The sequence below is a fragment of the Solea solea genome, chromosome 13, assembly GCF_958295425.1.
Source record: "Solea solea chromosome 13, fSolSol10.1, whole genome shotgun sequence".
Lineage (NCBI taxonomy): Eukaryota > Metazoa > Chordata > Actinopteri > Pleuronectiformes > Soleidae > Solea > Solea solea.
In genome coordinates, this window is record NC_081146.1 from 16,990,571 (window position 1) to 17,001,927 (window position 11,357).

General features: G+C 39.6%; 1 protein-coding gene across 2 annotated transcripts; it reads right to left on the reverse strand.

The window, feature by feature from the left end:
* Positions 1-5,574: 5,574 nt before the first annotated feature.
* LOC131471350 (riboflavin transporter 2-like) lies at positions 5,575-10,345 on the reverse strand. 2 transcript variants are annotated; one of them, XM_058647862.1, is made up of 4 exons: positions 10,200-10,345; positions 6,762-7,808; positions 6,543-6,666; positions 5,575-6,286 (listed from the first exon to the last, which is right to left on the reverse strand). In XM_058647862.1, the coding sequence occupies exons 2-4, from the start codon at positions 7,778-7,780 to the stop codon at positions 6,074-6,076; spliced, it is 1,356 nt and encodes a 451-aa protein (XP_058503845.1). In that variant the 5' UTR covers positions 7,781-7,808; positions 10,200-10,345; the 3' UTR covers positions 5,575-6,073. The 2 variants fall into 2 exon arrangements, with proteins under 2 accessions (XP_058503845.1, XP_058503843.1); XM_058647860.1 differs by lacking the exon at positions 10,200-10,345 and adding an exon at positions 8,747-8,900.
* Positions 10,346-11,357: the final 1,012 nt, after the last annotated feature.

The window sequence follows — 11,357 nt, forward strand, 5'->3', positions numbered from 1 at the left end:
TGACCACAGATGTTTGAGGAACCACTGGGACCTGAATCAGACAGTGACTGGCCATGGGTTCCTCATTCTTCCATGTCCCCATGGACTGAAGGAAGGATAAACACTTACACGCACAGATAAGACATACATAGTCTCTCTCTGATTTAGCGTGAGGAGGATATGATGTACATGTGACTATGGTGACCTAGGCAAACACCCCTGAGAGATGCATCACACCACCTCCTGTGAGGCTCAACAATATTTATGTACTTTGGGAGAAGGAAAAAAACTACATCAAGCCAGGACTTTATTTTCATAAAGAGTGTAAATCTTGAGTTTTTTAAAGCACAGGCGCAAAATACTTGGAGCTTTAGACAAAGCAGAGTGCTGCACATCTTGACTGCAGCTTTGAGATGCCTGCAGATGATCTTGCAATCATATGCTGACATCTAGTGGTGGTTTTAAAGAAGTGCAGGACACACTAAATGTCACATTCTGTAGACAGATATTTATAGTAAATTGGATCACCAGTACAAAAATATGAAACCACAACTTGTTTTTCCAATAGGTAACAATTCTTCATTGCAGATGCAAACCACACAAAAAAAAACACTGAGTTTTTATTTTGTCGCAATGATAATTTTGTCGCAATGATAATGTTACATGTGTCCAAACAACCCTGAAGTCTATTGAAACAATCTAAACAAGCTCTAAAAGTACTAGACAAAAAAAGAATTATCAAATAATCACTACCAGATCTTTAAGAAAGATGAGCGACTAAATTGGGAACACTAAAATATACTGATTATATACTAGTCTATCACCTTTTCAAGGGCAAGCTCCACCTCAAGAATTTGATTTGTTAAGGAAAACTCAAACAGATCAACTAGAACAGGCTCTAGAAGTGACTGTACTGCATTCTTTAGGAAAAGTACTTTTGGTGAAGCTGTATTCTCCTTTCATGCATCTCAGAGCTGGAATTCAATACTCAAAATTACTAAACACCTTAAAGCATGGCTATTGGAAAACCACAACTGTTATCACAACCTTGTTTAAATGTGTACTTCAGTGTGTGTCGATTGTTGGGTCACCACTTGTAATTTGTGTGATAAGCACATCTATGTGTGCTAACTTAGTGCAATAACATGTACATAATACACCTATGTATGCTAATTCAGTGCAATATCTACACACACATCTGCTTGTGCAAATGTGAGCCATGGGCATTGTGCAACACAATTGCACTAATGTGTGCCATGGGCATCGTGCAACACAATTGCACTAATGTGTGCTATGGGCGAGTGCAATATCATCTGTCACTTTACAATCCTGTGCAATAACTTCTTATGGTCCCAACTCCTGTCTAATGTGTGCTATGATCTGCTATATGTTGCTTGCTTGTTTCTTGTATTTGTTCTCATTGTTCTTACACTGATAGAGGCGCTTCTGTATGGACAGGAATTAGATATACACTACTTATTTCGTATTGTGACACTATGTAGTTGTCAGGACTGTTGATATTTTAATAGGCTGCATATATTGCTCATCTGCGAGCTTTGGAAATGACACAGCAGCCATGTCAAATTCAAATACAGATGAGAAAAAGCTTCACTCTTGTAGCACGGAAGCCAAGACACAGTACTTAGAAATATGGAGCAAGAAATTGCATAATGTGGGCACAGCAGGAAAAACAAAAAACCACGGTCATGGCACAACGGCCAGGCAAAGATATAACAAACCAAAAACTGCACTTGCTTATAGGTGCGCCAGGAAAAATGTTACACTATCTGCTCAGGGATTTTGGATGAACAAGTTGGTGGCCAATTTAAATTCCTCTTGGTTGGACAAACGCATTGAAATGCAGTTATGGCACTGCGGCCATGCAAAACCATGCCATAGTAAATGGTACTTGCTTTGTGGAAACACCAGGCTACACCTTTGCACCATCCAAGAATACAATATGAAAATGACACGTATCCCTTTGTCGATATCTAAAAATAAAATGTTAAAAAAGTGCATGAATATTCATTGAGCGTACGTTAAACATTTTATAGTCATGATATGGCAGCCATTTTGGACAGATCAGACACATTTTCTTTCCATCAGGATATGAAGTGCATTACTATAATTTCATCAAATCCAAATTGAAAAAATCCTCAAAAAACATACAGTTTAATATCAGAGAAACTTTAACAAACCCTTCAAACTCACTACCATATCACTCCTGCTATAGTCGAACACACAAATCCTCCAGACCACTAGCTAGGTCAGAATCAGTCTCTACCAAGCGCAGGACCACACGAAATATTCCACGGTTTCCCTCCAAATACAGAAGGCACATCTCTCATCACTGTTTGGCTCCTGCTGAGTCTGTTTCTGGCAAGAGCTTCATGTATCATTCTCCAGAAGTATTCATTAAAAAGAGTGACAAAAAGGAGGAGAAAGAGAGGGGACAGGCAAATGCACCAGCATATCGAAAGCAAGACCTAAGAGTGGCACAGCAGCCACGATACAACCATACAGACACTGCGTTCATGGCATAGCAGCCAAGCGAAGAGCAAGATGGGGGCACAGCAGCCTCCCAGAATAGAAACAATCACCCTTACTTTTTGAAGATCTTCATGAAGTTCGAACTGGGAAAAAAAACACACACACACAATAAGTAAGTAAGTTTAACTTATAACAATATTACAGGTACTGTATCAAGACTCAAACTGTGGAAACTGTTTCCTGACAGAGCACTAACATTAATTAGAGTTGTATGTCTGACATGAGTCATCAGTAATGACATTCATGATAACAGGTGGATCATAATATGAAGTCATTTTGCAGCCAAAATGTAGAAAACTAAATATTTTCAAACACCTAATTCAGTGTGGACTGCAAATACAAGAATAAACCAAACCAAAACTTCAGAAATAAATATATGTCAAAAATGAATATTGTGCAACAGCATCACATGACTTCTCATTTAGGCAAGGGTTGAATTACTGCAACATCCAGCCTGTGTAGTAACTGATCTGAATAAATAAGAAAAAAAATCTTTAGTTTGGTGGGAATAGGATCAAAAAAGCCTGTATGCATTTATTTGTAAATGCAAATAAAAAATACAGTAGTTTGTTGACTGTGTTTATAATTGTATTAAATGTTGAGTATTTACAAACCAAGTGTTTGTTTGGTTCAGGTAGTAAAGTGTCTGTTTACAAGAGTCTCACCTGTAAACTGAAAGAAGCAGGTCTTTGCATCACTGTTGAGCTGGACCTGGTCTCTGAAGAAGTATGTCTGTCAATTTCCAAAATGTAAAAGTTTTTTTTGACGCAAATTATATAAAGAAACAACTTCTTTGTTGAACTACATTAAGTAGACAGTATATGCAGTTCATAAATACCATATTTGAGTCATGAGACAAAAAAAAATAGACCATTAAGAGGCATGTGTGCATCTTTGAAACATGTGTTTCAGTTTAGGTGGGGAATACCTGGTGAACTGAAATTGTGTATACATCTATGGAGTGTCAAAAAATAAGCTTTAAAAATGTATAGAATATTGGATGACTACTATTAAGAGTTCTCTTTTTTTCACTTTCACATTGCTGAGTATACAGGATTGCTCATTGCTTTCATTTGAGCCAAAAAAAAAGTACATTTGGGCCTCAATCGATTCTAATTTTTGACAAATCTAGGGTGAAATGGACCTGCTCATAAAAACGTTCTGCACAAATGATTACTCTTTTTTTCTTTATAATGTATTACCAAAATAAAACTTTCACAGTTGAAACAACACATGTCAGGAATTACACTAAGGCTGAGATAACATTTCAAGTGTCACTGACCTTGGTGGATTAGTTGTGATTTTGGACCGGGTCGAGCCGCCGTCTCTGATCTTCTGTCCACGTTTTTAATCCACGATGTACTTTTTTAAAAGAGCCCACAGCACGTGACGGCAGTTTATTAATTTGTTATCTATGTTTCGAGCGCGGTAGATTTAAAAACCTTCCTCGTATCATAACTTCTGCCGCCTGAGAAGACGCTGACGAGTTCTTCTCTGGTTGTGTATTGTTTCCATCTTCTTTGGCTGCGGAATGAGACGACAAACAAACAAATGTTTGCTCTGTAGAAGAGAGAGGAGGAGAAGCGGCAGAAGGTCAGGTGCACACCTGGTTCCCACTCGGTAATCAGCTGGTAGGGTCTGCGCACACGTGACTTCCGCTTTGGCCATCAAGGCATCAATTAAGTTCAGCTGCCACACTTCCACTGATTCGCACATGTTGTTGATTCCAGTTCAAACACAAAAGGAATACAACTGTTTCTTCATTATGAGAATCATTGTCCACACGTGAACGTGTTACAACATTTTGAAATGTCAATTTACTCATAAAATGTTTAAATTTGTTCTGTTACTACTTATAATTGCTTAAAAAAACAGGATGTAGATTAGATATGACAGGTTAGATTTACAGGTTATTTCAACACCAGTGTTTTGAAGACATCCCCAAAGACATAAAGACATACCTGGATTTGGATCATATACAGTGTTTAATTCAACCACCACTGAATGTAAGGTTTATGCCACAGCTGCCCTAAATTAACAGCATTGTAATTATCAAAATCATTGTTTGTGTTTCTGTTATGGTTACTACACCAGTGTGTAGAAGCTATTTAACCTAAATTGTAATTTAAATGCTAAAATGTAATTATTATTATTATTTTACAAAAACACTGAAAAAAGTAATATATATCAAATTATAGTTATTTACTTGCATTCATGAACAGAAACATTAGTTTTAGTTGAATGTTACGCTTGATTAATTTCTGACTTCTCAGGGAAGAAACCCTGTGAGACGGCTCATATTTGGGTATAAAACGGTGAATTCAGTTTGTTATTTGCCAAATAAATAACAATAACATATTTAGTTTTAGGAAGTTTTTCTCATTTTTATGACAGGTGGTCTAATAAAGTGGTTCAGCGTTGTACCTTTTCTTGATTTTCAATGAGAGAACATGATGAATGCTACAAAGCAGGGAGGGAACACAGGGCATTTTGTGTCTCCTTATAACAAATGAAACAGCGCCCGAAGATTGAAATCAGTTACCTCACTTCAGGTGTTTCATTGTGGTGTATGAAGCCTCAAAGGTCATTTATCAGTCTTCTTTAAGAGAGTGAAACAGGCTTCAGAGCCCCAGTGTCAAATATCCCCATCTCTAGCTAATTTCCTCCCTACAAAATTCAGGGGTTTGCAGTGTAGAGTAAACTCTTTGAATGGAAACTGCACTTTGTCTTTATGCGTTTACACTTGTGGGTGAAATATGTACCCCTAAGTAAAGTGCTCAACACAGTCTCTACTTATGCCCTCATGCTGCCAGACAGCTCTTTTCTTAGGCATAATATATAAGTTCAACAGCATGGAAGTTGTGTTACAATGTGGCAGATCAGCTGTCTGACAGCATGGTAAACCACCGACAGCATGTTCAACCAACCCCCCCACCCCCATCCACTCGCTGTTCTTGGGCATAAAACCATTTTGTCCCAGCTGGGTTTGGATGAAGTGGCTGTTAAGGATCATCTGCAGTATCAAACACCTTTCTGAGGCAGCAATAAAAACAAAAGGTTTTATTTGGCATAGTTAAACAGTTTTTTGTTTTTTTTCGTAAACTCTCGTAAAATGAACAAAGCAAGTTATGTTAAACCACAAAAAATCTCAAGTCAAGGTACATGTTAAAAGCCAGAGGTACAAAAGCAACATCAATGTGTTACACTTTCACAACTTATCAAATACAATTGCTTTGAAGTAGTGCTCAGTAGTGTTTACTATTATATATTATAGTACTATTCATTTGGTCTGTCGTCTGAGACAATGACAATCTTACTGTCATTTCAGCTATGTGTAGATCTCCCTGTAAAAGTCAATAAATACAGACATCTATGTTAAAACACATCATGGTTGTGATACACTCTGAGTCAAAGTCGGATTACCTGTAACATAAGTTATAAAGGTTGGAGTATGTAACGCTTATGTGAGTAAGTTAAACATCACTAAATTGCTCTTTTTGTTTCAGTGTTGTACAGCAGTGCTAACTTTCAACATATATAGTTTCTAAATTGAGCATTTGGTGTTGCAAGGATCACCTGACTTAAAAAGTCCATAGACACTGACCAACGGAAACATGGATATGGCCCCAACCATGGAGCCCAACTGCACTACTGACCCACACCACACCAGGGCACTGTGGCCCTCATCCCGCAGAATCACTCCAATGATGACCTTCACATAGGACAGGGACAGGACAAACAGGATCCAGGCCAGCACCTGCAGCACAGAGGAGATAGATGATATGCATTAGAATAACATCACGTCCATGTCCATGGTTGATTCCATGTTAGCCTTCTTCAATAGCTATTTTGTATCATAATTCAGGAGGTTTTTAAAAGTGCAGTTCAACTTAGACTTGAATGCTTATTTTTAAATCTATATACAGTATCTTATTGAACCAAAAACAACTACTTACAATCCAAAGAAAACTACATTATGCATTATGCCTGAATTCATCATTCATGAGTCTTACTATGACTACAGTTCCAGAGACGCTGTGCACCAGCAGTGGACAGGGACTAAGAGCAGCCATGGCCATGTTGTAGGCTCCAAATCCCGTCCCAAACATGGTCATGAAACCCATGAAGATGAGAGACCTGGAAGCAGAGCATATATTTTGTTACACTCTGCACTATCTGGCTGTATATGTACTAAGTTTTACATTTTTGTGTAAAAAGTGTGTTTTTCTTACCTAATTGGTATAAACATGGCTATGAAGCAGGCGACTGGGTTAGCAACAGCTGCCATGGTGGCAGCCAGGTGGTAGGCCTTGTTCCCATAAGGCAGACAGGAGTAGGACTGCACTGAGGGCAGCACTGCGTTGGTCAGAGCGTTGACCCAGGCCAACACCACAAAGATGAAGATCACCTCAAGCTTGCTGTATGTACCACTTCCAAAAGAGCTCCTGGGTTCCCTCCTGACTGAGTCCAGGGGACTGATCATTGGCTTCTGTTCTGGGGTCTGAGCATGCAGAGACAGACCTTGTTCTCTTTTCCCCGTACTCAGATCCCCACTGAAGTAGAGGTCATTCTTCCTCTCCCGAGCCACAGCTGGGTGATGGTTGAGTAGGATGAAGGCTACCAGCGACACAGCCATCATAGCGCTGAGGAATATGAAGAAGACCTGAGCAGAGAATTTAGCGGGCAGGTAGATGGCCTCTAGCTCAGCACCTTCAACCACAGTGACATTATCAGATGTGTTGTTAGCATTTTGACATTGGACAACACCAACACCTTGAATCAAAGCCACGAGACCAGGCACCAGACCGCTGAGGCCCTCGCCTGCAAAGTATGTTGTGAGGTACTGTGGACCCAACCGCATCATGAAAGGCAGAAAGGTAACGGAGGAGGTGCAGTCTACGACAGAGAGCAGGAAGCTTAAGACCAGCAGGGGAACACTGTGCAAAGAGCCCGCTATTGTCACTGTGTCCCTCCAGAAGAAAGCCAGCAGGAATGTAGCAATGATCCCCAACACCACAATGCAGTAGATGACTCGCCGCTCATCCAGTGCCCCTGGACGGAAGCGGTGCATCAGGGTGATAAAAAGAGGACCGATGTTGGCCATCTGGATGATGACCGTGAGGTATGACGGCAGGTACCAGCCCTCTGGGATCCCTGGAACAATCAGAGGGAGCTCCACCCACATCCCATTGATGGCCACCCAGGAGCCCATACCAAACAGACAGGCCAGCACGTGCGTGAGCAGCGACATGATGAGGATTGAGGTGGACGTACACTCTCTGAAACACAGACACAACATAATGCAGTTAGATTTGAAGAATGTGAAACTTAATTTCATAAGGGAGTAAAGCCCAAAGGTCCCCTGAGACGCTCTGGATATATTATATATATATATATATATGTATATATATATATATATATATATATATATATTATATATGATATTGTGGAATACTGCACTGAGCACGAAAGAATATAGTGATGTTGCACATGAAATTAAGCGGCAGAATCTGGGCTACAAGACGGTATAAACCTTTTTTGAATGAGACAAACCCAACTAAATGAATTACTACATATAAAACAAGTGCCTTTCAAATGTAACATACTGTTTGTGTGGTTGTAGTACATAGAGGTTAAGTGAAATATTTGCCAAATGTTCTGAAATCTGAATGTGAACAAGGACATGTTCCCATGTGGCTGGGAATGACCTTCCCACTCTCCCCCCTTTTCTCTGCCTCTAATTCCCTCCGTTGCTCTCGTCTAAAGGCCTGACCTTTCACACACTGACACACAACCGCGCACATAAAAAGCACCATGTGGCTGTGACATAAACAAATACATTGGTTTGGTGAAGGGTGTGAAGGGGAGGAATACAACTTTGAAGATGGTGAAGACCAATTCTAGGTTCAAAATATAGTTCTAGGTTCCAAAATATCCACAAGCTGACCAAATAATGTCATTTATCAACATTTAAAGAATAGAATTAGATCATTCACATTCAAGGAAAAGGAAACACTGGTGGCTATATTAAACATGTTAAACATGACCAACTCTATTCATAACCACTACATCTAAAACTGTTCAATGCTTCCGTTTCATCACAGCATGAGAAGCAGATGGTATGAAACAGGAAATAGACTGATACTGTACTTCAGCAGTCAACTAACCACTACTCTCCCCATACATCCACTGTACTGTAAGAATACTATTCTCTTACCTTCTTCAGACTCTAATCTTTTTATTCAGAACCCTCTCACTGCATCATGATCACAGTTTCGTCCTGTCACTATAGCATTAAGTGTCTGTATGCATGTGTGTGTTTGTGTGAGCTCTCCCTCCCCCTTTTCTCCTCCACTCACAGAGTCACCCAGGCTCACGTTCTGCTTCCGTGTGTCCGTTGCACTTGACAGAGGAGGGGCCGCACAGGCGCACATGGGCTCTGTCTACAATGACGCTGCTGGAAGACTGTTTTTTTCAAAATCAGCCACATGGTCTCTCTTGTAATGTGTGTGTGTAGTATCTCACAAAGGGGAGGGAAAAGAGTTAAGGGGAGAGGCTTAGTTTGAATAACTCTTCTTTTTTTATTTCTTTTCCCTCCCCCCGATCCTTCACACAACCATGTGTTCTACCTCCACACACAGGCTGTGGTGGGAAAGAACAGTTGTAGCTTCACACTTTACAAACAGTGTATGTATCTGTTCCTCTCTTTATTCATAAGATCATTTTTACTGGCACTGTACAAGCAGCTATTTTGGATGAACCAGATTGTCTTGTGTTGATTTGTATCTCTAGTTTCACAATCACCTGTCAAGACCAGTCTGTCAACTTTGCCACTGCACCACGTCCCTGTGCTTAGTAAAGTTGATTTTAAAATAAAAAATAAAAAATGGAACATGCCAAATTGGGAGGCCAAAACACTGACTTAGTAAAAGAAGAGTGTTTCAAGCATAATTTGAGCATAGATCATTTGTTTAGGTGGTTTCACATGTTCAGTGACTGTGAGACAGCACAATGGCTGAGAGTTAGCAGTATTTAGCGTAAGAGATGGAAATGTTGATTTTCTAGTTAGTCTGTTAGTCACCTCTAGGGTTTTGATTGTTACAAACATGTTTGGGTTCAAGGCGATTCATCCTCATGCCTTTGATGATCCCCTGACTTCTCCTCTAGTACCACAATTAAGTTGATGTACTATGGTGTAATTTGTTTCCCAAAAATGCAAATAGGAAGTCTAGTGGGAGCTGACTGGGACAAAATGGGAGAATGTAGGAATTGCTGCACTCTTATATGTTTCATAAGAATTGCATTAAAATGTGTTTTTCTGTATATATATATATATATATATATATATATATATATATATATACCGTCTGCAACTAAAAAATTGTCACTTAAGTGAATTGGAACAACCATCATTCACTTATTAAAGCCACAGAAAATCAAATAAGTAAAGTTGAAGTGATGCATCTGCACACAAATGTCAAATTATTCTTTTTAGATTAGAAAAAAAGTTAAATTGCTCTACAGTGTGTTAGGTTAAAACACAACAGTATGTTGTGGATTTTTGACAAAGGTAATGTTCTGATGATAAGATTAGGCAACACAAATGTCTCTGCTGCTTTTATCACTTTACTTGTCATAATTCTAAATTAGAAGAGAATCAAACCACCTACCTGCTGATGGCGGAGTTACGGTGGAGTCAGTGCTGAAAAGTGAAACTGTGCCAAGGGTCTTTCTCCCCTCATGTGTTAAACTCACAGTGGCCTCCTGATGTTCCTATCTGTCAGGTATGAATACACATTAAGCTGAGTGCTTTTTGTAGATCTCTGATTTGTATCACGTGACAGCTGAGGGCCGAGCCAAGGATCCAGTTGGGGAAGGGGTGGGTGGAAAAAGGGAATAAGGATTTAAGAAAGGAAAGAGGAGGAATGGGGCACATACAGTAGAAGATTTCTGGGAGGAGACAGACAATAACGACATGCAGTCAGTACTGTATGTCTCCACTAAGCAGGAGGAAGGTTGTATCTAAGCTTAACCAGCCAGAATATGACTGTGGATGGCTTTCTGTGATTTCTGAGTGGGTGTGGGGTCAGGGTCAGTCTGGCTTTTGTTCAGCATAAATTCCAGCTCAAATGAATGGCTCCTGTTGGGCAGTAACTCCACTGGATGGTATTTGATTTGCCCGTGCACCCCCCTCTGCACTGACTGGTACTTCATGTTCTCTGCTCTAGACTCAACAACAACTGTTCTTTTTAGGCTTGTGATGAAGCAAATTACTTGTGGCACAGTAACGTGAAACAATAATGATTTTAGTGCCTCCTGGTTGCTGCCAAATATCAACTAAAGCTCTCTTCCTTCATGACCCAGAAATATTATTATGTTAGTGTAGTGATGTTAAAGTTTAGAAAAGTGAGTGTGCCCAAATACAGGCTTTTGGAATTCATTTCAATTGGAATAAAAACAGCATTATGAGAACTCACTTTACACATCGTAACACTAGTGTGGGGTCATCTTTAACCTCTGTTTGACCTGTTATTTCACAATCTACAGTCAATTTCACTCCAAACCTGATGACTAATGAATTCACTAAACAGCAGGAAAAACCTCAACTGACATTCTCTGACAATACTGAATGTAAATAATACTATACACACATACATAACACAAACAACCAATCAGGTCACTCAGTCACAGGACAGTGTTGTTTTGATAAAACGTCAGGATTCTTCAGGGCACTGCTGTGACCTGGAGTCATGAATGTTTCATGTAGTACAATACTCTGCTTTCTTTCTCAAAACTTGTGGGGCTCTGTGTTTAAACAAATATGTCTG

Excerpts from the sequence above, each read along its gene's own strand:
- LOC131471350 (XM_058647862.1), bottom strand. The coding sequence starts at position 7,780 with ATGTCGCTGCTCACGCACGTGCTGGCCTGTCTGTTTGGTATGGGCTCC. Across the intron at positions 6,667-6,761 it reads GCCATGTTTATACCAATTAG|GTCTCTCATCTTCATGGGTT; the intron begins GTAAGAAAAACA and ends CTCTGCTTCCAG. Across the intron at positions 6,287-6,542 it reads TCTCTGGAACTGTAGTCATA|GTGCTGGCCTGGATCCTGTT; the intron begins GTAAGACTCATG and ends TCTGTGCTGCAG.